This window comes from Mustela putorius, unplaced genomic scaffold, assembly GCF_011764305.1.
Source record: "Mustela putorius furo isolate JIRA1106 unplaced genomic scaffold, ASM1176430v1.1 tig00003858_pilon_pilon_pilon, whole genome shotgun sequence".
NCBI classification, from domain to species: Eukaryota; Metazoa; Chordata; class Mammalia; order Carnivora; family Mustelidae; genus Mustela; species Mustela putorius.
Window position 1 is genome coordinate 8,502,906 of NW_025422010.1, and position 24,940 is coordinate 8,527,845.

Below are 24,940 nucleotides of genomic sequence, written 5' to 3' on the forward strand. Positions count from 1 at the left end.
TCATAAAATTATAGTACACTCAATTTTCAGACCCTTCAGTTCTTGACAAGGTCTTTCTGAGTTCTTGGCTATGGGGAACAGACTCAGTTAGTGGCATGAATCTTGGAGAAGAAAGATGGCTGACCATACCATTCCCACAGCACATACTCTATACCTCTCTCAGAACACTTCTCACTTACTTTATTATGTACATGTTTTATCTCATCCAACTAAACTATACACTCCCTAAGAAGAAATAGTCAATTCATTCCTGAATGAAATGGAGTAATTAACACAGACTGTTAAGTCATAACAGCTGCTTAATACTACTTGTTCGCTATACATGCAGTGAAGTATGCTTGAATAATCATCTGGATTCTTTCTAATGAACATGTAACAAAATAAAAAATATCAGAAATATGTATGAAATAACATTTTTACTCCTTCATCCTACCTTTATTGAAACAGAATAGTAAAAATTCTAAAGAGGAAGACTGGATGCTTAGCTCAAACACATAAATAATGCAGCTGTAGCAAAGCAGGTGATGACTACACTTCCATGTTTCCATAGGTTTTAGCAAATTAACAGCTATATCAGATTATACAGTATTCTAGTTAGATAAAGATTACATGGCTGAATACATGTCCTATTAAAATAATCACGCATGTGGAATATACACTGTACAATATACAGAATATCTACTAAGATTCTCCACAATTATAGTAGCATGGCAGTAGCAGTAATAGTAAAAATAGTGCTAACAAGTGTTCATAACAGCAAGCCTTTATTGGGCACTATGTATCAAGAACGCTGAACAAATTACGTCCCTCATAACAAGTTTACAAGTTAGACACTTTATTATCCCCATTTTACTGATAAGTCAACTCAGACTCAGAAAGGTTAAAATACTTGCCCAAGGCCATAAACTACCAAGCAGTGGAAGGTGGGGAAGTCAAATCAGGTGTGACTCCAGAGCTTGAACTCTCATAAGTTCTATATATACTTTATGCAAACTACCTAGCTACAGTTGTTTCCTAATTCATAAGCATTCCAGGCAGATTTCTAATAAGCCATGAAATGGCAGTCAAATCATAATATATGAAACAGATTTTTTTAAAAAGATTTTATTTATTTATTTGACAGAGAGAGAGAGATCACAAGTAGGCAGAGAGGCAGGCAGAAAGAGAGGGGAAAGCAAGCTCCCGCTGAGCAGAGAGCCCGATGCGGGGCTCAATCCCAGGACCCTGGGATCATGAGCTGAACGCAGAGGCTTAACCCACTGAGCCACCCAGGCACCCCTGAAACAGATTTTTAAATGGATATTTTATTTCCCTTTTTCCCCATACACAGGTCAACTTAATATTTTCTTAAGTAAGCATCATAAACAGTAAAATAATATCTTATGTTTTACATCCAAGAAAGTCCTAACATTTTCATTAGAATTTTTAAAAATGAAGTCACCTTAATTTATTTGTGTTTTTTATTTTTATTTTTTCCAAATATACTGAAATTTCAGGCTTGAATGCAAGGTTCACGAAGACTGGGTCTTCGTTCTGTTTTCTACTGTATCCCCAACAGCTACAAAAAATCCCTGGCAAAGCAAGTAGTGAACATATATTGTATAAATATATCTGTACAAATAAACAGAGTACTACTTTCTAGAAAATAAAAATGAGTCAATTCTACTCAAGGTTTCAAAAATACTAAACATACCTTGTTTTAAAGCTTCACTAACATTACTTATAAAAATATGGATCCTGAATCATGAATACATGATGAGAATATAGATAAAAAATCTCCAGGGGCGCCTGGGTGGCTCAGTGGGTTAATAAAGCCTCTGCTTTCGGCTCAGGTCATGATCCCAGGGTCCTGGGATCAAGCCCTGCATTGGGCTCTCTGCTCGGCAGGAAGCCTGCTTCCCTTCCTCTCTCTCTGCCTGCCTCTCTGCCTAACGTGATCTCTGTCAAATAAATAAATAAAATCTTTAAAAAAAAAAAAATCTCCAAAATCCACTTAATACAGTAGTGTGTAGTCTTTCAAAACCAAAAAAAAAAAAAAAAAAAAAAACTACTTTTCTCATCTAGAATGGGGCTTAAAGTCATAGTTAACAGAATTTACCAACAGGCAGTAACCCTGTCTTATTTCTTTTGTACCAGTTTCAAAAAACGTAGTAGGGTTTTGATCATATAGTTAAATACTCATCCATTAACTTTACATGGAAAAGCACCTAAGTCAAAAGTCAAAATATCTATTCTCTTCATTCCTTTAGAAGCCTTTTGGAGAGGGAGGGGCCAGTTTCTGTTATTGATGATGTAATATGACATTTGTAAAAACTATAAAGTAACACACTGAATTAGAGGTTTCAAATCTAAAACCATTTAGCTAGGTGAGTGACCTTGACCAAACCACCTGACTTTTCCAAGGACAGTCTAACTCCTTGCATTTTAGCATCAGTAGACCAAAATGACCTCCAATGTTCCTCTGTGCTCTAAACTTATGTGACATTATGATCAACTTCACCTGCTTATGGCTTTAATTAAAGAATATCTTCTACTCTATGGCAAGATAGCAGAAAACTCAATCCTAAATTTTCACAGCTTTATTAACATTCTGTATTAAGTTACTGTAAACATTTTATAAGTGCTTTTTTAGAACTTCTGATACTCACTCTGCTAAACAATCCCATGACGGTCTTGAAAACATTAGGGAGAGAATAAAAAATAAACTGTCTTTTCACAGAAACAAAACATTTTGATTTGTAACTTTATATAAACTACATCCTTCCATTGTGTAACCTTCTACTAAAGAAAAATAAGATGTACACACACCTAAAAAACTACTTGAAGAAGAACATTTCCATTCAAAGCTAAACATGAAGGATGCCTGATACTTAATTTAACATCTTTATTAAAACAGAGGTGGCTCCATATCTTAAGAGTTTAGGTGACTTTTTAACATCTAATTAAGAAGGATGGTAGGGGGTGGGGCACTTGGGTGGCTCAGGTCATGATCCCAGGGCCAGGCTCTCTTCTCAGCAGGGAGCCTGCTTCCTTCTCTCTCTCTCTGCCTACTTGTGATCTCTGTCAAATAAATAAAATCTTAAAAAAAAAAAAAAAGGATGGTAGGAAACAAAAAAGGAAATGGTATTTGGGGAGAAATGGAAATAAAAGTTTTTAGCACCATTTACATATCTAAAACTTGTTAGATTAGAAGAAAATGATCATATTCCTAAGAAAATGATCACAATAATATTAACAAAAATACAGGAAATAAGTGTGTACAATTATAGACAGAAAACATAAGAAATACATCAAATGTTAACAGTCGTTATTTCTAGATGGTAACATTTCAGTAATTTTTATTTGCTTTACACCTTTCCATCCTTTTTCAATTCACTACATTAAGTATTCCAAACTTAGTGTCCAGAATTTTATGATCAGGAGGACTTTTTAACATGTATACCTATTAGCTCAATTTGTTCATAAAGCCTTTTATTTGCGGGGGGGGGTACTGAAAATTTTCAGAAAAACACACCTTCTGAGGATCAACTGTTAGTGAACGTTTTGGTTGTGGGAACAGTACTCAGAAAACAAGACCAAGTGCTTCACCTTCCCCCGTGTTATAAAAGTATCTCTGATTTTATAGAGAAAACAACTAAAGAGGAAACAAAGATACCCTATACCTTTAAGGCTATGGCAGTCACTCCAACTCATCAGATTATCCAAGTACCGGGGTAAATATTTCACACACATATATGTGTGTATATATATATACACGCACACACACAGCTTCAAAATAAAAGCTGTCAAAATGTAGGGCCATAAGAAACCTATTGAATTACACTGCAAGCTAAGTATTTTAAAGTCCTCTCATATTAACAATTCTTTTTAATTAACAACTCTATTTTTAAGAATGTTAACTGAATCCTTAGAAAGCTCTTTAAAATACACATTAACTAGACTCATTCATTTAACCTGAATTTTGAAAATAGCACAAAATGTTCATGATTACTCTAAAGAACATTCCAAATTCCAAATAGAACAGCAGCTGAGCAAACTATGGTACATTAATGACAAGTAAGTCATCAAAAATAACTATGTGGATGTTTTTTCCATAAAAATTTAAGACACTGATCTAGATTATTTTCATAAAGTGAAATGTGTGACCATCACAAAGTTGAAAATGTTTTCACAAATTATGAAGTCCAATCTTGTTTAAGCAACGAATTGATTATGAAGAACAAAAATCATACTTAAGAGTTTATTATAAAGATATAAGAAGTCTCAATGACACAGGAAATGAAGTATAACTGGCCTTAAAACACGAGGCCGCAGGGCACTGGGTGGCTTGGTTGAGCTATCCAGTTGGTTTCAGCTTAGGTCATGATCTCATGGATCAAGGGATTGAGCCTGGCAGTGTAGGTATCCTGCTCAGCAGGGCATCTGCTTGAGTCTCTCCCTCTGACCCTACTCCCACTCATGCACATGCTCTCTCCCTCCACTCATGCGCTCTCTAAAATAAGTAAATAAATATTTAAAAAAAAAAAAAAAAAGGAGGCTTCATTCAAGAGAAACCGATTCCTGGGACTACCAGATCTCTGGCCAGCTCTTCTCCCCCTCTTCTCTCTCAACTAGTTGCTTCTGCTTAAGACTTGGCACAAATCAGCCTACTTTAAAGACCTAAAGCCTATCATCTAGCTTTATGTGTGCTTAAAGGGGTAGTATCAAAATTCTGGCTGGTCAGTCATCAGCACATATATTGGCTGGCGTTGGGTTAGGTGCTTGCCACTGGACCAGTCAACACTGGGGGACAAGGAATCCTAAAAATTTACCTGCAGGAGCCTTTCTCAGATAAATAAATATCCCCAAACAAATCTCATTTTTCATATTTCTCACAAGAGAATATCAACCGATGCCAATAGTAAGAACTCAAAGAAACAACACATTTAATATACAGTTATGATTTGTAAATTATTACAGGATAGCTATAAATTAGATTTACTTTCAGATGCACATGGTTTTCTATTTGTCTTTATATAACTTCATTTGTGAAATGTTACTGGAAGGTTGCAAACATACTTGTTTACCTATTTACCTTCCTATAACTTAACGTATTTTTAAAAAAAAATAAGACCTCAGACTGTAAAAGACTTAAATTACCAATTAAAAATAAAAGGAAGTAATACAGGAAGAACAAATGAGGACTTTGGGATCTAATCTTCTAAAGGTATTAAGACTGGTAAAATAATTTTGAGTTTTTCTCACTTATGAAAAGCAACACAGGGGAACCTGGGTGGCTCAGCCTGTTAAGGATCTGCTTTGGGCTCAGGTCATGACCTCAGACTTCTGAGATCAAGCCCTGCTTTGGGCTCTCTGCTCAGCAGGGAGCCTGCTTCCCCCTCTCTCTCTGCCTGCCTCCCTACCTACTTGTGATCTCTCTCTGTTTATCAAATAAATAAATAAAATCTTTTTTTTTTTTTTTAAAGGGCAATGCATGTTCAATGTGAAGTCCTGGAAAACAGAGAAAAGTAAAAATATAAAAACAAGACATCTGAATCCTAAAGCAGAGCTAACTGACAGTTAACATTTTCTTTCCAACCTCTTTTTTTGCACATATTACCAGAAACAGGCTCATATCTACGCAACTTTTCTATGAAGGCTGTTACCACAAATGAGCATCACTAAAACTGGGATAACCAGACATTATACCTGATGTGACAGAATTCCATCCAAGAAGTATTTTTACCAATAAATACTGAAACCTAAATCTAATCAAGCCTTCAAATCTAAATCCAAATTTACAGGAAACACATTTCAGACATATCTAGAATATCAGAAATTCTACTGAACAACCTGATCTTTCTCAACGAGTAAATAGTATGACAAGAAAAAGAAAAAAAGAGGTGGGAGAGGTGGTGTTTAAAAGTAAGACTTGGATACATGGCAACCAAATGCAATACAGGGAAGAATGAACAGCTTAAAAACAAAAATACAATTAGGGAAATTTCAACAGATTAAATATTAAATGGTATTAAATAATTATTTTTGGTTTTAAGATAATGACATTATAATTATGTAAAGAAAATGTCCCTTTATTAAAAAAGCAAGCTCAGGTACTTAGGTTTGAAATGTTTGATATCCACAATCCATTTAAAACCCAGTAGCAAACATACAAAAAATAAACAAACGTGATAAACTGCTGTGATTATTAAATTTAAGGATATGAAGTTATTAGATTTAAGTATAAAGGTTCATTACAGTATTTTTATGAATATTTGAAAGCTTTCATAAGAAGTTTTAAACTTTTTATCTAGTAATTTGAGTCACATTTCAGTTAAAATAAACAAGCTTTTGCATGTAAGAGCAACCCTCTTACATTTAATCTTCTTTTAAAACAACTTTTAACAGTTGAAGAGAAAAGTAAGATTCATTCCGTATTAACATTAAACACCTTCTCCTCTGAAAGGCAGCTAACTAGGACTCCAATGAATAGTCCGTCAAGGTTAAGATCCAAAAGCACAGGAAAAAGAGAGGGCAGCAAGTGCCTCTGGGAAAATAAAAGGGTGCTTGCTAACAGACTCTCCTCACAGAATACCTCTGCATGGTGAAGGAAGGTCTTACCTAAAGGAAATTAAAAGGTAACTAATACAGTAAGCCAACAAAAAAATTACCAGCACTAACAATCACAAAATACCAAACTTCAAGAACAAATCAAGTTTTCCCAATTCCTTATATATATTTGTCCACTTACAGAAACATCTTGTTTTCTTTTTGTTCTCAGCTGTCACACATATTCTGACCTTTAAGGCCAGAAAAACTATCCAGGAAATCACCTAGTCCTGCTTCACACTTCACAAACAAAAAAGGGTAAAGCACAATGATGAGAAAGATTCATGGTTAGTCAGCTTTTAACAAAATACCCTACAATCTCTTTTGGAACTAAAAAAAATTTGAAAACACAACTACCTGCAAAGACAGATGAAAACCCCACTGAAAAGAGATCCAAGATCCAAGATGAAAACCATGGAATTATAGGAGAAATCATCAGAGTCCTATAAACGCAATCAACATTTATTGGGCCATCATCCATGCCAGATCTTGTTACCATGGACATAAAAATAAAACAAGTATATCCTCAAGTAGTTAACCCTACAGTTTGGAAGAGAAAAAATACACAAGCATAAATACTATGTAATGTGATATTACAGATAAGCACAAGGTTCAATAGTGGTCTGCAGAAGAAGGAAGGTGATGACCAACATGGACCTCAAAGTCAAAGACTTCACAAAAGTGAAGACTGGACTGGAGACTGCTTGACAAATGTGAGGGAGAACAATACTCTGGACAGAGCCTTTACAAAGTCTTGCAACAGCTTAAAATGTTTGTTTCATGTAACCAGAGCTACGAAGAGAAATGAAGAGGTAGGCATTGGATTTTGGACTTTTTAATCTACATAATGGGAAAACATGCCAGGTTCTTTAACCAAAGGAGCAATAATACTGGGTTTGCATTTTACAAAGGGTAGTTCTAGCAGCAGTGTGACACTAGTGAAAAGCAGGCCTATTTACAGACTAGTAGAAAAAAGACAAGAGCTCATCACCCAAAATAAAGTAATTATCCAAACCCCAGACCTCTCCCTCAGTAACATATCCATATAACCAAAACCTACTAAGTTACCTTTTATTAATTATCTTGAAAGGACCTGAAAACATCTAACATACCTAATGAAATCAGGATCCTCCTCCTATCACTCTCCCAAACACCCCAAGAAAAACACATGTGGTCTTCATTCAAATATCCAGTGTTTCTTTTTTTAGCTCAGCACACAGCAACACCATTCCTCCAGTTACATTAAGTCAGAAATCTTAGAGACATCCAAGATACCTTTACTCTGCATAAGCTTATCTAATAGACCACCAAGTCTCATTGGCTTGACCCTCTAACTTTTCACCATCTCCAATACCTCAGACCAAGCTGTCACTTCTTTCTTGGACCGGAACAATTGCCTAATTCATCTCTGTTTCCCCTCTAATATTATCTGATGTTGTTGCCAGAATTATGTCAGGCTTTTTTTTTTTTTAAATATGTATGTGATTATCACTCCATTCCCTCTACCTCTACCATTCCTCCCACTTAAAGTCCCTCAGTGGGTTAGGATAAAAACAAAACTCCTTACTCAACCAACAAACCAGCACAACACTCATGAAATGTTAGTTTAACATGTTAAGTAACATTAAATGTTTCATCCTCCCTCCTGCCACAGGATCTTTACAAATACATGCAACTCCTACTGCATTTTCCTTTCTTCTTCACCCAGGAAACCGCTCATTCTTAGAAAATCTTAGACAATTATTTTCTTTCCAGACCAAAGTCTTCTATTTCACATTTTCATAGCACTACACACTACTTCATAGCTACATCTCCTGGTTCTGATAAACAGATTGGTGTCTATCTCTCCCACTGGAATTGCCTCATGAATAACAGATTCTGTTTTATTCAAAACTGTAGTTCTAACACTAATTCAACACTTATGACACATAGCAAAAACTCAAATCTTTATTGTATAATTTAATGAATTAAAATGAATATATTTAAAAGAGTTGTTTTAAAAGAGATTCAAGAGTTATCTCTGGGATGCAGAAATACAGATTTTAATTAAAAGATATACAGAGTATGTCTGGTATAAGCAATCATGATACCACAGAATATTAAAAATATGGGAAGACTAGTAGGCTTGGGTTATAAAAAATCCATTTGGGATATAAAACTTTGATATGTCTGAGTTAAGGAGTGCCTGGGTGGCTCAGTCAGTTAAGAGCCCGACTCTTGATTTTGGCTCAGCTCCTCATCTCAGGGCTGTGAGATGAGCCCTGTGTAGGGCTCCTAGCCTACTTAAGATTCTCTCTCCCTCTGCCCCTCCCCCGCAAAAAGTCTTGAGTTAAAATTCAAATCCAGACAGTCAATAAGCAATTCTAAAACTGACTACTGTAAAGTCTCAATTAAAATATAAATCTGGGTGTGAACCAACATGGGCAAAGAGAGAGCAAGGAAGAGAAGTCATCAAAACAATGAGACTGAACAAGGAGTTCAGAGATAAAACCAAATCAGAATCTCAGAAACATTAGCAATTCAGAAAAAGCCCACAAATGAGACAATAAAGACAGCAAAGAAAATTAGAAGACAATTACACAGAAGTCAAAAGACTTAAATTTTTAAAAAGAAAAATTGTTAATAATGTCAAGTGCCAAAAAGAGAAGCACTGGAAATGCTCAATGCGATCAGCAATCAATAAGCAGTGAGGACAGAAGCAGTACTACAGTGGACGAAAGGTGAGAAAGTAGACAGTGAAGAGGGACAATTTTCCAAGTCTGACTGCAAAGGAAATGAGGGAGAGAAAGGAACAAATATCAGAAGGAGCCAGGAGTCAAAGAAGTTATTTTGTTTGCTTATTTGTTTTTAAAATGAAAGACTTATGTGTATTTGTATGTTTTAAAGGAAGAAGCCAGTGGTTGAAATCATGAGAGGGAAAATATCCGAGGAAACACGGTCTAAGTATGAGTCATGAGGGATTTTACCTTAACCAACAAAAAGAGAACAAACAAGCTTGAATATGAGAAGGGTTTTTCTTTCTCAGGGTGAAAAGTATGGATATGTGCAGATGAACAGGTGTTACAAGAGGAGACAGCATATCACCAAAGGGATTAAATGCCACACTAAAAAACAAAAAACAAAACAAAACAAAACAAAAAAATGGACTTTTATCCAGGGGGCAATCAAGAGCTACTCGAAAGCTTTTAAGGAATGAAGTAATAAGATGTCTGTAGCCCAGGAAAAGGCTGGGGAAATCATCCCTGGGATCTAATGAAGCCACTGCGAAACAGGAGCTGATCTGAAAGACCTAAAAGTGTGCCAAGAGTAGAACTCTACATCCTCACTTGGACTTCTTAGTAATGTGCTGCTAGTCAAAGATGCTCTGGCGGACACATAACAGTTTCTTGGTTCCTAAGAGAGCTTAATTTTCTTTATTGACTCAATACTGCTATGGACCACCATCTACACAATGGTTTTAGTCTACTGTCCTTTCTCTGATTATTATGAGGAAGAATACTCTGACAATTTATTTTAGCATTTTCTAAATTTCTTTCTTCCAACTACTCTCCAAAAGTACAATACTACTCTACAAATAAACTGTATAATACAACTGGAAAAAATTTAATTATAATAAATTATAATGGGACAAAAAAAATCTCAGATATAATATCAAATTTCAAATCTGAATTCTAGGTCAAATTACTGCCATGATTTAAACAGAATTTGAAAATACCTACCTCTTTTTCTTTACCAAAGCAACAAAAGAGCTACCTTAGAATTCATTACACCCTTATAAAACAACCTTCATATGCTGACAACTGTATAAAATAAAAAATTTTAATAAAAGTACTTATAAAAATGTATTAAACTAGTATCTGTTTCTCCATAGTTGTGCAAAGTGCTGATAATTCCTATCAAGATGACTGTTACGCATATGACAGAAAAATTCACAACCTATTCTCAGAATGATTAAATGAGTCTCTCTTGGAGAAACCATCTTAGTCAAATGTTGAGTTCAAAAGAATTAAAATAAGCCTACTGAAAGGTAAGAGAATTTTGAAAACTATCCTTTAACAGACTTAAACTAAAAATTACAGATGATTTAGGGCAAGTGAGTATGAAATGACTTTATATCATCATCAAACTAAGCATATGGAGTTTGTGGATTCTAAATTAGTCTCCTTACCTAGTGCTGAACAGTGCACTGGAATAGAGAGAGCTTTCCATCAAAGCAAATTATTTACCCTTGACTAGAAAAATAACATAAAGGAAGGAAGCAATCAAATGACACCAAAGGGCACCTCTCCTAATTCATCCTACCCTCCTGTTTCCCAATCCTCCCCATTATCCCCCCCTTAGAACAGAAGCACACAGCAAACCACTGAAGTATAAGCCACACATTCTTTTACATCAGTGGTTGAGTAAACTACCACTCCCTTGCCCAACCTTTTCTCCTACTCCCTAAAAGAAAACTGGCCTCTTTCAAGAAACCTGGGGGGGGTGGGGGGGGGAAGTCCCTCTTCATACCAGTCTGCCTCTGTTATAGCACCTACAAGCCTTTTAGGTCTCCCTCACTAGTCTCAAGAGCTCCTCAAGGGCAAAGATAAAACCTAACTAAAATGTTTCACTGTTTTACTGGGTACTTTCCCCATTAAACTACAAACTGTAAATCTTTTCCCCCACCTTCTTTAGCACTGAATCCCCAAATATAAACCTATGATTGCTGAGTTACTCAGCTGTATAATCTTAATACAGGGATGGCATAAAGCTTTCAGTAAGTGTTCACTAAATAAGTGGCCCAACTGAGTATATCTCTATAAATTTTCAATTTATTATTTTTTGAAGTCAATTTTAAAAAGTGGTTATTGATGTCCAAACTTTTAAAAATGGTCCTTGGGAATTACTTTCATCCATAACACAGGAAAAACCTGTTCTATAATCATGACTAATAACTCTACAATACCTAAAATAAGTGAAACATATGAATGTTATTGCGTAGGGTTCTGAGTTTTTTTAGCTCGCTTCTCCACTACTATTAGTCTCTTACTCTGGCAACATTACAACTTTTCTAGGATGAAAACTTCAAATTCCGTGGACATTTCCTGGCCTAAAACTGGTTTTAAAGGCTTCTAAGTCCCTAACGGCAATATACATACGATTATCCAGTAGAGAAATTTCCTCTGTAAACTCAAGCTGTCAAAAAGTAAAAGTTCTTGTAACTTCTCAAAAGAACACAACCCATTATAGGGGTTACATTAAATTCCTCCAACCAAAGATCACGGCTATCTAAGGTAACTTCAGGACTCCCCAAAGGTGTTTTTTTTTTCCTTTCAGCTAAAACGATAATGAAATGCCACACACACAAACTTGTTACAATAAAATACATTTAGTGCCTCTCAAAATATCTGAGTTGTCTTAAAACTAAATCCTTACTGAAAAAGCAGGTCCCATTTCCATTCAAAGAATTTTGCAAATGTACTAAAAAGCTTGCAAAATAAACTATACACTATTACTCTAATGCCAGAAAACGGTATTTTAAAATTCCTAAAAACTATTTAAAACGTTGCCTATGGAAGGCAATGGTTTCTCCTTTGGACTCAATCTTCTACAACGATAAAGGATTTATTTTGTTGTAAAAGCACTGAAATGGTTACACATTTCACAAAAACTGCTCTCATCGTTAACTGCTGAAAATGAAATACAAGATAAGGAACCTTCCAAAAAGCGAATCATTTTACACTTGAAATGAAGAAATGAAGACAGGAAGGATTCTTTCCATTCTGTATCGCCACAGGCTTTCGGTATTCGTAAAAAGAAGCCAGTTTAACTCTCTTCCCTAAGGTACCCTACATACTGAAAAACAAATGGGCCAAAGAGCCCTTCAGGATTCCTGAGGGATCACCAAATCGGACTTATAATTTATCAGAGGCACTGCTACAAAGTAAATTAAGGGCGCTCGAGAGCTGAGTGACACCTCATCAACCTTCTCCGAAACCGCAAACGTAGAGGCAAAAGTCCTCAACACTGAAGATTCCGCAGCCAAAGAGCTAACTAAGCTCAAGAGCTAAACAAGCGCAAACACCAGGTCCGCCCGGCGCGGAAGGTGAGCTGAAATGTCATACGGGAGGACCAGGAAGACGTCTACTATTAACCTACTACTATCAACTCCCGGGCTGACGCATAGCTTTCCTGCCCGCACGCGCTTGGGTCTCTGCCAACACAACCGGGTAAGTCATAACCAGAGGACTTCACGGGCGTCTCCGCCTCCCTAACGCTCCTCGTACCTGACAGCCGAATTCTAAAACAAGGCAAAAAGGTAGGCAGCAACCCCCTCCGCAAGGGCCGGGGGCCGGCTCCACCCAGCCCCTGCTCGAGGCGGAGGGGTGGCTCGCTCTCGGAACCCAGTCCGGGGCCGCCGCACCTCGCCTCGCCTCCCACCGCCGCTGACAGCCGGCTCCGGCGACCGACGCACTTGCGCCACCCCCAGACCCCCCCCTTCCCGTCGCAGACCCGAGCACACGCTCTAAGGTCACCGCCCACCCACACCCTCCCAGACAACGCCCGACGGCCCCCGGGGGCCAAGGACGAGAGCCAGGCGCGGGCAGCAGCGCGGGCAGCACCCGGGAGGCGCCCCCGCGGGACCGCAAGATGGCGGCGGCGGCGCCAGGGCCGGGCCCCTCCGCCTCGCCTCGGCCGGCGCGCGCATCGAGCCGCCAGCGGGCGAGGGAGAGAGCCGGCCGGACGCGGGGCAGGCAGGCTGAGGGCCGGAGCCGGGAGCCGCGGCAGAATGGAAAGTGCCGGGCGTGGGGGAGGGGACGTTCACTCGCGGCCCGCCGCCGACCTTCCCTCAGACCCCCCCCACCCACCCTAAATCACGCCGTCCGCCCGCCCTACCCGGGCAGCAGCCCTCTCCCAGCCCACCTTTGAATTTGAGGTCTGTGGGCGGGTCGAGGACCAGGATCTGCTCGTGCTTCGCCATGGCCCCGGAGGCGGACGCCATCGGAGAGACAGCGCAGAGCGGGGGCGCGCCCGCGGCGGCGGTTTGCTGGCTGGGGGCGGGGAACGACGGCGGCGCCGGCTCGGCGGAGCTCTATGATGGGGCCAGCTCACGGCTCCCGAACCCCCCGACGCCTGCCGCTCTGTGGCCGGGCCACTGGGCCGCCCGCTGGGTCAGCAGCTCTGGGTCTCACAACTGACTCAACCTCACACCAGCCGCCGCGGCCACGCGCACTGCGATCCTCGGCACCCCACGTGACGGCCTCTGCGTGCCTACGTGCGCGCCCCGGCGGCCGGGAGCCTCTTGCGCTCGTCCCGCCCTCGAGAGCTACCCTGCGCGGCGCCGGCTGCTGCGCCTGCGCGCTCCGGGCCTCGCGACCCCTCGGAGCTCGAGCTGTCAAGGGAAGGGGCGTGCACAGGGGGCGGAGCGAAGCTCGGTGGCACCGATGCGGTACGCACCGCAGGGCAGAAGGGCGCAATCCTCGGTCACGTTTAGCTCCGACTACGAAACTGGAGAGCCGGCTGTAGCAGCGCATTACCGTCTTCCGAGTGGGAATGCCTAACAAGGAAAGAGTAGTCGAGCTCACTCACTACAACTCCCAGCATGCCAGTGGGACCTGGTCCTCTTGCGGCCCTGCGCGATGCTTGCTGGGAATTGTAGTAGTGACTGTTTGTGGGCGGGAAGGCTAATGAGGTCCGTTGGAGGCGAATGGGGTGGGGCGCGCTGACACTCCTTTTTGGCTTTCAGAGCGTCTTTTCTGCGCTGAAAAGGAAACAAAAAAAAAAAACTTTTGAAAACTGACCTGAGGTCGCCCGCCTATATAAAATACACCCTGTGGCCGGGATTTGTTAATTTATTCTCCATCTAAAACTACCCATCCCTCTATTGGCAGGGCAGCATTCTCGGTCGTATTCCAATCCAACGTCTACTGCTTCCTGAATTCAATCCAGTGATGCAAAAGCAGATGAGGAAACACCCCTCGTTTAGGAAGCAAACCCGCCGTTGGGGAAATCTGACGAGCTGGAAATAGAAACCAAAATCTACCGCGTCTGTTCTTGGGCTTTATTAATGATAGACCCAAACCGAAACCGTTGTCACGTTCCCGTGTCGGACCTGAACCCCATCTGCATCATTTATGGATAGCGTGTAGTAAACCGAACCGAATGAGGAAGATCTGTGAGCAAAGGTGCTGACAGACCTTTAACCGAGTGCCAGGGTACTCGGGGACAGGAACATCGAATGAAACAAATGAATGTGCCGTAAATAAACCTGTACCGTACTACTTGCATTTTAGTCCCTAGGACACACCACAAAAGGAAGGACATGCTGAGGCTGCTGCCATGAAGGAGCAGCGCGGTTTGTCTGGAAAATAAATGAGCAGGTGAACAGTAATCTAAGTGTAGGCACAAAGTCCCAAGTTCTCAAGCTCAGTCCATGCGTGTCTCAGGGCCCATCTGGGGAGAGGTCTCCAGAACAGCTAACCCAGCGTCAGGGGAAGATGGTACTACACCGGAAGAATGTATCTCAAGCCGTGAAAAACCTCGGGGGATAGGAGTGCTTAAATAGTCGGGAAAAGTCGTTTCTAAATTTGTCTTTCCTTTGGTTTATTTTTATCCACAAAATTTATTTTGAAATTTCAATCACCATCAAAGGAGAATACAAAAACCGTATGTTTGTCAAGAGACGGCTTAAGGTTTAAAAAAAAAAAAAAAAGTTAAGATTGACAATCACTCCATGGGATAGTGTCTCACACATTCTTAGCTGTGAACTGACAGCCCAAAAGCTGTCACAAACTGCAATTTCTTTTTGCTTTTTTACTTGCCTAAGAACTGTTATCCATGGGCAAATTAATCAGCCTTGGCTGAATTGGCTCCTCCACAGCTAGATGGACATTTCTCTTACCGGAAAGCATTTGGGAATCCCCAGTGAGGGGACAGCAATTAGCAAGTACAGGAAGCTGGGGAAGTTCTCCCTCACTCCCAAACAGGACAATGGCTAGCCATTCACTATGAATTCAGTGGGAAGTCTGAACTGGATGTATTCCAGTTTTCCAGTCTATACAATGAAGAAACTTCTGCCCATCTTAAGTCATTACCTTTGAAATGTACTTTTTGTCTTTTCAATATTGCTTCAAATATCATATTGCCTTAGAACTATAGGAGAATTTAAATATCTGGTAATCTAAGAATCCATGAAACATCTTTGGAATAATTCCTCCATTACTGTTTTAGAACATCGCCTTAATCATGACTCAGAATCCTCCTGAATCATCTATTCCTCATTAAATAGTATGCTATTTTATGCTTTGGTATTTATTAATATCTTTCTTCTAGCAGTTCAGAGATCTTTACAAACATCATCACACTCTTCTCAGGACTACCAAATAACAGCAAGTTTTATTTTTGTTGTTAAATATGAGAAAGAAAAGACAGATGAGAGCATCTCATAGCAGGAACAGAGCTAAACTTTGGGGGATAGTTGCCCAGTTTTCCATCCCATGCATTTTTGTTTTTCCCAAAGCCACAATGAAATGATAACTAGAAGTGATTAAGACAATCTAAAATGTAATTGACTTATGTATTGTTTAACATTTAAGTTAGGAATGGAGAAACATGGAGCCAAATATTCATTCTTCTTCCTATGTTGTATTAACAAATACACAGAGTACATATATACATATACAGTCATACTCAGTGTGTGTGTGTATATAGATATACATATATATACATATATATTCATATATAAGTACATATATATCTATATATATATATACTCATATATATGTACATATGTATCGATATACATATATCCATATATATGTACATATATATCTATATATAATCAAGCATATTTTTGTGGTTACTAAAAAGTTTTTATGAGTCTAAGAAGTATGAAGTCCTTGAATATTATGTCAACCCACTGAATCACTAATACTATTCACCTTTGGACAGATTATCTCACAGGTTTGGCAAGGATTTAAAAAAAAAGCTACCAGTACAAATGGTAACAAAGTATAACCATCTCCATAGTTAAACATGTTAAGCTTTCCTCTATAAAAGTACTCTGTAGTTTAGATGAATTTGTAGGGGATTAATCCACTGTGTAATACAACTCAGTCAACGTTGAAATGGGCATACTTGAAATAAACATTGAGGCAATAAAGCATATTGAGTAAGAGTCTGAACGCTGGGTTCAAGTCCTCTTTACCACTGTACAGTCTTAGCAAACTTACTTCACCTCTCTGTGCCTGTTCTACATCTGTGAACTAGGGAGAGTAATAATACCTACATCTGAGGTTTGTTGGGAGAATTCAATGAGTTAATGCACATAAAGAGCTTGGGGTAGTGCCCAGAGCCAGCACCGTTTCCATGCACGTGTTGAATGTTAGATTATTGCTGTGTGCCTGGTACTGTGGAAGCTGCAGGTGGTTTAGTGAGGAGCCAATAGGCATGTTCTCTGCTCCCACAGGGCTACATTAAAGCAGGAGAGACAAACAGGAACTCTCTCCTTTGCAGTTAGGATTCTGTTCTTGAGAGTTTGAGTAGTGAGATCCACTCAGATGAGACTTAAAAGTTAGACGCAAGATGGAGATCAACTTTCTGCACCTTCTGACTATTTTTATGTTGAGGCAAAACCCCCAAGACTTGAAGTTTTCAGCACCAGCATTCCAGCATCCATTTACTAGGTTCCTGGATATCAAAAGACAGTCAGTTGTTGGAGGCCAATGAAAGCAGTGGCCCTTTCTTGGGTCCAGCTTCCTGACTCCTGGGTCGGAGGCAAGAGGTGCAGCCTCCAAGGTGGCAGCTGCCCAGGTGGGCCAGTTCAGTCCTGCCCTGGAGTCATTCCTGGGGAGCCTAGTGTAGAGCCTGCTCATCCACCCCTCCCCCCCCCATGTTATAAACACCTCATTCCCTTCATTGTGTTCTTGCAGCTTATGATGTCAGAGTACTGCAGAGTGAGGCATCAGGGAAGCCAAGAGTGGCTCAGGAAGGAAGTTGATAGGGCACAAATCTGCTGAGCTATTCTAGAAGGCAAGGACTGCAAACCATTCTCCTGCCCGAGTAACAAGGATGCTGGGGGTCAAACAGGAATGAAGCAGAGTCACTGCACTCCAAGAGATCTGTCTAAAACAGAGAGACACAACGGAGACTGATAACTCACTAAAAAATGGACGAGGCTAGGAGGTATCACGGGGATGCAATGTCACATAAAGGGGGATTTGTAGGTGGCGCTTATTGAATGTAGCACATTTGTAAGACTTCAGTGAGAAATATAGATTCCAACAGAAAGCAGATGGGAGCTTCACCAGATAAAATCAAGGCTGGAAGAAGAGTTTAAAAAAAAAAAAAAAAAGACTTATCCTGGGGATTTTTCTTTTTATAACCATTTAAAGCAGTTAAAACTGTAAAATTAATCATCTTTGTTTACAAAGAATCATTTGAAGAATATGTGTTTTCTCAATTAATCTTTTATACTGTAAAAGCAATCTGTAGCAGATGACATAATCCAAAAAAAGCAGATGGTCCAAAAGTTTCTTCCTACACCTCCCAATTTCTACTCCACTTAGGGTAACCAGTTTAACTGCCTGAGCTATGTATCACTCTCTAACCTTATCCATACTTACAAAAACAGAGCTAGTTGGCTTTTTGGGTTGTTTTGTTGTTGTTGTTGTTTTTAACACGAATTCTAACACATTACCAGACCATTGCTTGATTCACAGTATATTAACAATATCTGGCCAGGTCAATTGGTAAAAATCTAATTCAGTTTTTTAACAACTAAATCCATAGAATAGATAATCCTACTACAGAACCATTTGTCCCCTTATTGATGAACATGTAAATTGATCTAAGCTTTTCTCTCAACCAATAGCACTGAAATAAACATCCTTACACATGTATATTTATCATAGAATGCTTTTATTTCCAAAGGGAGATTTCCAGTGCTGGGACCACTGGATCAAAGATATTTCCTATTTCAGTATATATTGCATTCTTTTTTAATTGTAAGGTATTTATTTATTTTATTTTTAAAGGTTGTATTTATTTATTTATTTCTCAGAGAAAGAGAGGGAGAGTACAAGCAGGGAAAGAAGCAGGCAGAGGGAGAAGTAGACTCCCAGATGAGCAAGGAGCCTGACACGAGGCTTGATCCCAGGACCCTAGAATTATGACCAGAGCCAAAGACAGATGCTTAAGCAAATGAGCCCCTGCAGGCATTGCTATCTTGTGTACTTCTTGTCCAGTAGGTTGTAACAATAAACCTCCATCAGGAACATATTGAGGACATCTGTCTCCCTCATTGTCGTCAAGCGCTAGATCCCACTCCATGTCAGCTGCTGAAGACAGTGCATATCTAAGTATCCTTGTACTGTTTGGATCAGTAATTTGGCCTCCAATATTGTACATTTTCATTAACTCCATTCTTGCTTACTGAACCATTTTCTTCTCTTGCTCATTTCATTTTCCTTCTCTAGATTGCAAAGGTGAGAGCACCTGTAAGCAACCAGATTCTTAGCAGTTCTGAATGTGTTTTCTCTCACAGATATAGTTATCCTTAAAGGCAACCACACAAGTAGAAATTAGAAGATGCCTGTGAACATAGAATCCACATTTGATACCTTGCCCGATTTTCATAGTCTCTGAACACACAGGCTTCTTCGTATGGTCCTAACAAAACCTAGAGTAGATGTGGGGTGAAGAACACAGATTTGGACATCAGACTGACTGGAATTTAGACTCCATCACTGTGCAGTTAAACACTATAGCCTTGTCTATAGAATGGCAACAATACATCCTATATTTAATATTGTCTCTGAGTACTAATAATAGTACTGAGTACTAATAGTACTAATGATAGTACTGAGTTTTAATAGTCTCTGAGTACTGATAAATCTGTATAAAGTGCTTAGCATAGTGTTTGGCATTTATTGATTATTATATGATTGTTCACAAAATTTGACATCTCCTTTGAAATATAAACCATAGAAATGTAAGTTGTTAAACATTTAAACCCATAGCCAAATGCCACGTTTTGCCCAGTGACCCAACTGTTTATATGCATCTTACACTAGTTAATGTTAATAAAAACATTTTAATTAATAAATAAATAAACCCACAGCCAAATGTTATCTTCTTAATGAAAAACTTGAAATTTAAACTGGAAATAATTTTTTCTTTTCCCTTTTTCCAGGTGTTGGTTGATGGCTTCTTTGGGGCCAAGCTCTGTGGTGTAGGCTCGGGCAGACACAAAGAAGGCTAATACTTAACTTCAGCCCTGAAGAAGTTAACAGTCTAAAACTTAAAAAAATTAAAAACTTAGACTTAAAAACTTAAACAAGTTAGTCTTAAAGAAGTTAGTCCCTAAGCAAGGGAGTCCGTGCTCTATGAGCACAGCGTTTCCACTTGGGAAGATGAAAAACTTCTGTGGATGGATGACGGTGACTGCTGAAAAACAGGGCGAATGTGATTAATGTCCCTGAACTAGACCCTTAAAAATGGTTCAAATGGCAAATTTAATGGGAGGTATATTTTACCACAATGAAATAAAAGAATAAAAACATTTCTGTTTAGCACAGATGGTTGCTCATTGCATTCCATCACCATGTTCTTGCTGTCTCCTTGCATTTCAATAGCTTTTCTGACCTTACTTGTCATGGGCATTTTAAGCACTAGCTCAGGGATCAGAGCTCTGGCTTCCTCAAATCTGGGCTCAATTTCTGTATCAACCATTTACATGGGGATAATAAAGCCATTTACCTCACAGGACTGCAGTGAAGCTAAATGAGATAATACTTGTAAATATCCGAACACAATATCTGACACATGTAAGTGCTCAATAAATTTTACAATTACGGGACGCCTGGGTGATTCAGTGGGTTAAGCATCTGCCTTTGGCTCGGGTCATGGTCTCAGAGTCCTGGGGTCAAGCCTGTGTCAGGCTCCCTGCTCAGGAGGGAATCTGCTTCTCCCTCTCCTTCTCCCTCTGCTCCTACCCTGCTCATTTTCTCTCCCATGCACTCACTCTCTCAAATAAATAAATAAAATCTTTAACAAAAATAAATAAATTTTACCATTACTGTTCCCTCCTTCATAATGGCTTTTTCATAGGCAGGCATGAATATCCATTTTTGGCTCTTTTTTTGGAAATTATATAGCTTAGGATAACTAGGATCATACTTTGAAGAAAATAATGAATCGAGCAGTTGAATTGTCCCCCTGGAAACTCAATGAACAATCTGACAAATTACCGCCCCCCCCCTCAAAATTCTCTTGAGGCATCCCATTGAGCTTGCTGCTGGTGCTGTCACATAAGTCTGGATTATATTAAGTAAGTTCCTAATCAATATATTACAAAATAGAAATATTAATCTATTGGGGGATCCCTTTTCTGGTTGCAGAGGTTAAGGAAAACCAGTAGTTTAAACCCAAGGGCTGAAGGGAGGAGGGGGACCCAGTGATTAAATAGACACCCAACCCGAGACCTCGCAGGTCACCGGTCAGGAATCTGGAAGGTTCGTTATCAAGGCGACTATGATGTGTTCACTCAGTGCAACTGCTGCTAGCGTGAGGTGGAGAGGGGGGTGGCAGGCACAGAGTAAACAGTTCATTCAAGTCAGCTCAGAGGTGTGCCTGGACTTCACAGATTCATTCATTTAGGCAGTTTGAGCCAAGAAATATGTCAGTCAAGCAGACAGTAGGATGTCTGTAGGGGAACTGTTCCATGCTGTAAATATCCTAGTGGTTTACTCAGGAGACTTTGTCAGTTTGCAACATGTCTGAAAGAAGTTGAAGCCAAGTATGCAGATTTCATTTCATTTAGCTGTAATTACATGGCCGAGGAAACTTGTTGAAGAAATTCATTGAGCTCCTTCCTTACCTTGAGTGCTCTATTTAGAATTAAAGGTAGTTCACCTGATTTTACTTTCTTCCTGGTGTGGTGAAAATGCTAGAACCCTTGGAAAAACACACACAATGCCCAATTTCTTTTCACATTCTATTTCTCTCCTCCCAGCTCCCTTTACATGACCGACCCACTGATACTGGCACGTGCTGGGAAAGAATAAATCACATAAATATCAGAGCTCTGATTTCATCCTCATTTTTGGCCAGTTTCACTTTGGGGGTTTCCTCTAATCTCCCCACAATTGCAATCTGTGGTCAGGAACAAGAGTCAGCATTAGAACTGACCCACCGGGCTGCCCCCTGTCCTGTTTCCTCACCAAGGGATGGTGATTTGACACAATTCGGACAAATAAATTCAGCACAAAACTTCTGGGATAGAATTTATCCTATTTTTAATCTGGTTGAAAATCAACAGAATGACAGATTTCGAAAAATTGTAAAGCCAAAGGATGGAAATGAAGTCGAAATTCAGATGCAAGCCATGGATTTTAACATGTATGAATTGTTCTTGATGTTTCTATAGTGACACGAAGTACAATCCAGATAATGTGTGTTATATCACACATCAGTCTTACCAGAGTGATTCAATTTCAGAAGAAATACATTAAACTGAAATTGGGCTGTGATCACCAAGAAGATGTAGTAATAATGCCATTATGGAAAGGAGTTTATCAGTTCCAGAACTGTTTGGCAATGTGGTAAACAACGCTTGGTCCTCGATTTTACATTCGCTTTTACAAAACCATTGTTCACTGCTGTTATCTTCAGCATCTGGAACAGGGCCTGGGATCCAGAAGGTACTCAATCTACATTTATTGCTTTCTAATTTTTACTTAATTTTGCTTAATTATGTTTACTTTATTAATAATTACTTATGTAATTATTAATAATTATTTAATAATTTTAGACTTACAGAAAAGTTGCAAAAAGAGGTCAGAGAGTTCCACTTATACCTTGCTCTCCCCCAGCTTCCCCTGAAGTTAGTATCTTACAGAACCCTAGAACAATTACCCAAAACGGGAAAACGATATTGATTCAATATTGTTAACTAGCCCATAGACCTTAGAATTTCTCCAGTTTCCCCACTAATGTCCTCTGACTTGTCCAGGATACAATTAAGATCCCCAGCTTGCATTTAGTTGTGCTCTCTCCCTCGTCTGGGACAGTTTCTCAGTCTTTTTGTCTTTCATGACCTTGATATTTTTGAAGGGCATTGGCCAGTTATGTTACAATGCTCCACATTTGGGGTTTGTCCGATGTTTTCTCCCAATTGGATGGAGCTTCTGCATTTTTAGCAAGGATACCACAGCGGTGATGTCTGGTTCTTCTCAATGCGTTCTGTCAGATGTGCACAACGCCAATTTATTTCTGGTTTTGATAGCTTTGCTCACGTGGTTAAGGTGGTGTCTGCCAGGTTCCTTCCTGTAAAGTTACTATCTTGTTATGAGATGCTTTGAGACACTGCAGATGCCGTTTCTAATCAAGCTCTCACTCAGGACCCTGGGACAGTGACCTGAGCCGAAGGCAGAGGCTTTAACCCACTGAGCCACCAATGTACCCGTCTATCTACTATCTTAAAAACAATGAGTTCATACTGATACCTTTCATTCCAATCTAACATCACAGAGTTCATTCTAGCTTTCTTCTCCCTTATTTCAAACTTCGTTCTCATGGGATAGTACGAGACCTTACTCTCATTACCCACAATAAATGTGCTTATTTGCTCAATCCTACAATGCACATAGAGTAATCTCAGAATTGCTAACCCATACCTCTGTGAAAAACAGATTTACTGACCAGAGGTGGATATTTGTGACAGTTCATTTTTCCTTTTACTTTACAGATACAGTCAAAATACTGATTTTCAAGGTTACTTACCTAAGTGCTTTCCTTTCCCACTCCCTTCACTATGGTTATACTGTTCACTTGGAATACAATTAAATTCATTTTTTACTGTTTTCCATTTTGCTCCTCCTCTTTGCTTTATTTATTTATTTGGGGGCATATGTGAAACATTGATATGGTTCTAAGAGTCAAAAACATTCTTTTTCCCTCCTTGGCATAATGAACAGATGTATGTATACTTTCTTAGATCACCCTCATTTTTACTTGAAGGGTTACATATTATATTCTTTTTTGTACTTTGTTGTTTTCCACTTAACATATCCTGGAAATTACTCCATATTGGTTTCCTCACTCTTTTTTATAGCTGAATAGTACTCCAAATAATTCTGAAGAAATATTTTGCAATAAGCAACCAAGGCTTCAGTGAATAATCATTCATACATATACAGATAGGCAGATACAGATATATAGATAGGGTATAGATATATTTTATATGTATGTTTATCTATATCTATATCTATATCTATATCTATATCTATATCTATCTATCTATCTATACCAGAAACCAAGGAGACATACCAGGCACTGTTTCTCTCTTTGTGGGATGCAAAAACGAGAATTCATCTTTTATTTTCTTTTTTTAAAGATTTTATTTATTTGTCAGAGAGAGAGAGCGCAAGCGAGCACAGGCAGACAGAGTGGCAGGCAGAGTCAGAGAGAGAAGCAGGCTCCCCGCGAAGCAAGGAGCCCGATGTGGGACTCGATCCCAGGACGCTGGGATCATGACCTGAGCCGAAGGCAGCTGCTTAACCAACTGAGCCACCCAGGTGTCCCGAGAATTCATCTTTTAATTTGGAGAAAGCATCTCAGCACACATCTGATCACTGGATCCCTGACATGTTTCCTGAACGGCAGGTCCCTGAATTTCCGCCATCCTGCCAAGGATAACCGCGGTACTCTAGCTTCTGCTGTCCTCCTCGATTGTGTGATATCAAGTAATGTATCACTGTTACACAGGAGGTCCAGACGGTTCCTATTTTCTTCATACTATGTGATAACAAAAGATGGAAAATTTCAAAACACTTTGGAGCAAAACAGTAAGTGATTGTCGTTGTCTCTTCCGCCCGAAGACCAATTGTTTCTTTTCAGAATGGAAAAGAACTATTTGCCAAATCACTGGCCCCATAATATGTACCTGAAGCCTTATTAATCTGCTTTAGCAAGCATATGGCTCTGTCCAGCAATTGCAAAGGAACTACAGCTTAGTTTAGCTTGTGACGTTCTACCATCCGTTTTCTGCAAGTGCCAGAACGGCTATTCAAATGAAGATGTGATAGGAGGGACCACGACCCTGTATCCTTTCAAGCTTTAAAGCCCAGTGATCTACACTACTATACAGAGATATAGTAAGTGTACTGCTAGGGTGGCACTTAAACACTAAGATCTTGTCCATACTTGCCATGGCTCTTGAAGTCAAGGGGACCCAACTCTGCACTGCACCTCAGCCCCATTCACCAGTGGGTGTCCCACGTGACCTCTTCCTCCATTTCCCACACCTTCCACACATCGTCTCCCCTGAGCCCCCCCTTGTCCCCTTGCCGGGTAACCAGAGTCTGACTTTTAT

The 24,940-nt window shown here is 39.6% G+C and overlaps 1 protein-coding gene across 2 annotated transcripts in view; it reads right to left on the reverse strand.

The window, feature by feature from the left end:
* VAPA (VAMP associated protein A) overlaps positions 1-13,619 on the reverse strand; it is a 39,704-nt gene extending 26,085 nt beyond the window's left edge. For both annotated transcript variants that reach the window (XM_004742702.3, XM_004742701.3), the window contains exon 1: positions 13,492-13,619. In XM_004742702.3, coding sequence (XP_004742759.1) covers positions 13,492-13,570 — 79 coding nt within the window. In that variant the 5' untranslated portion in view covers positions 13,571-13,619. The remainder of the gene's footprint in view (positions 1-13,491) is intronic.
* Positions 13,620-24,940: the final 11,321 nt, after the last annotated feature.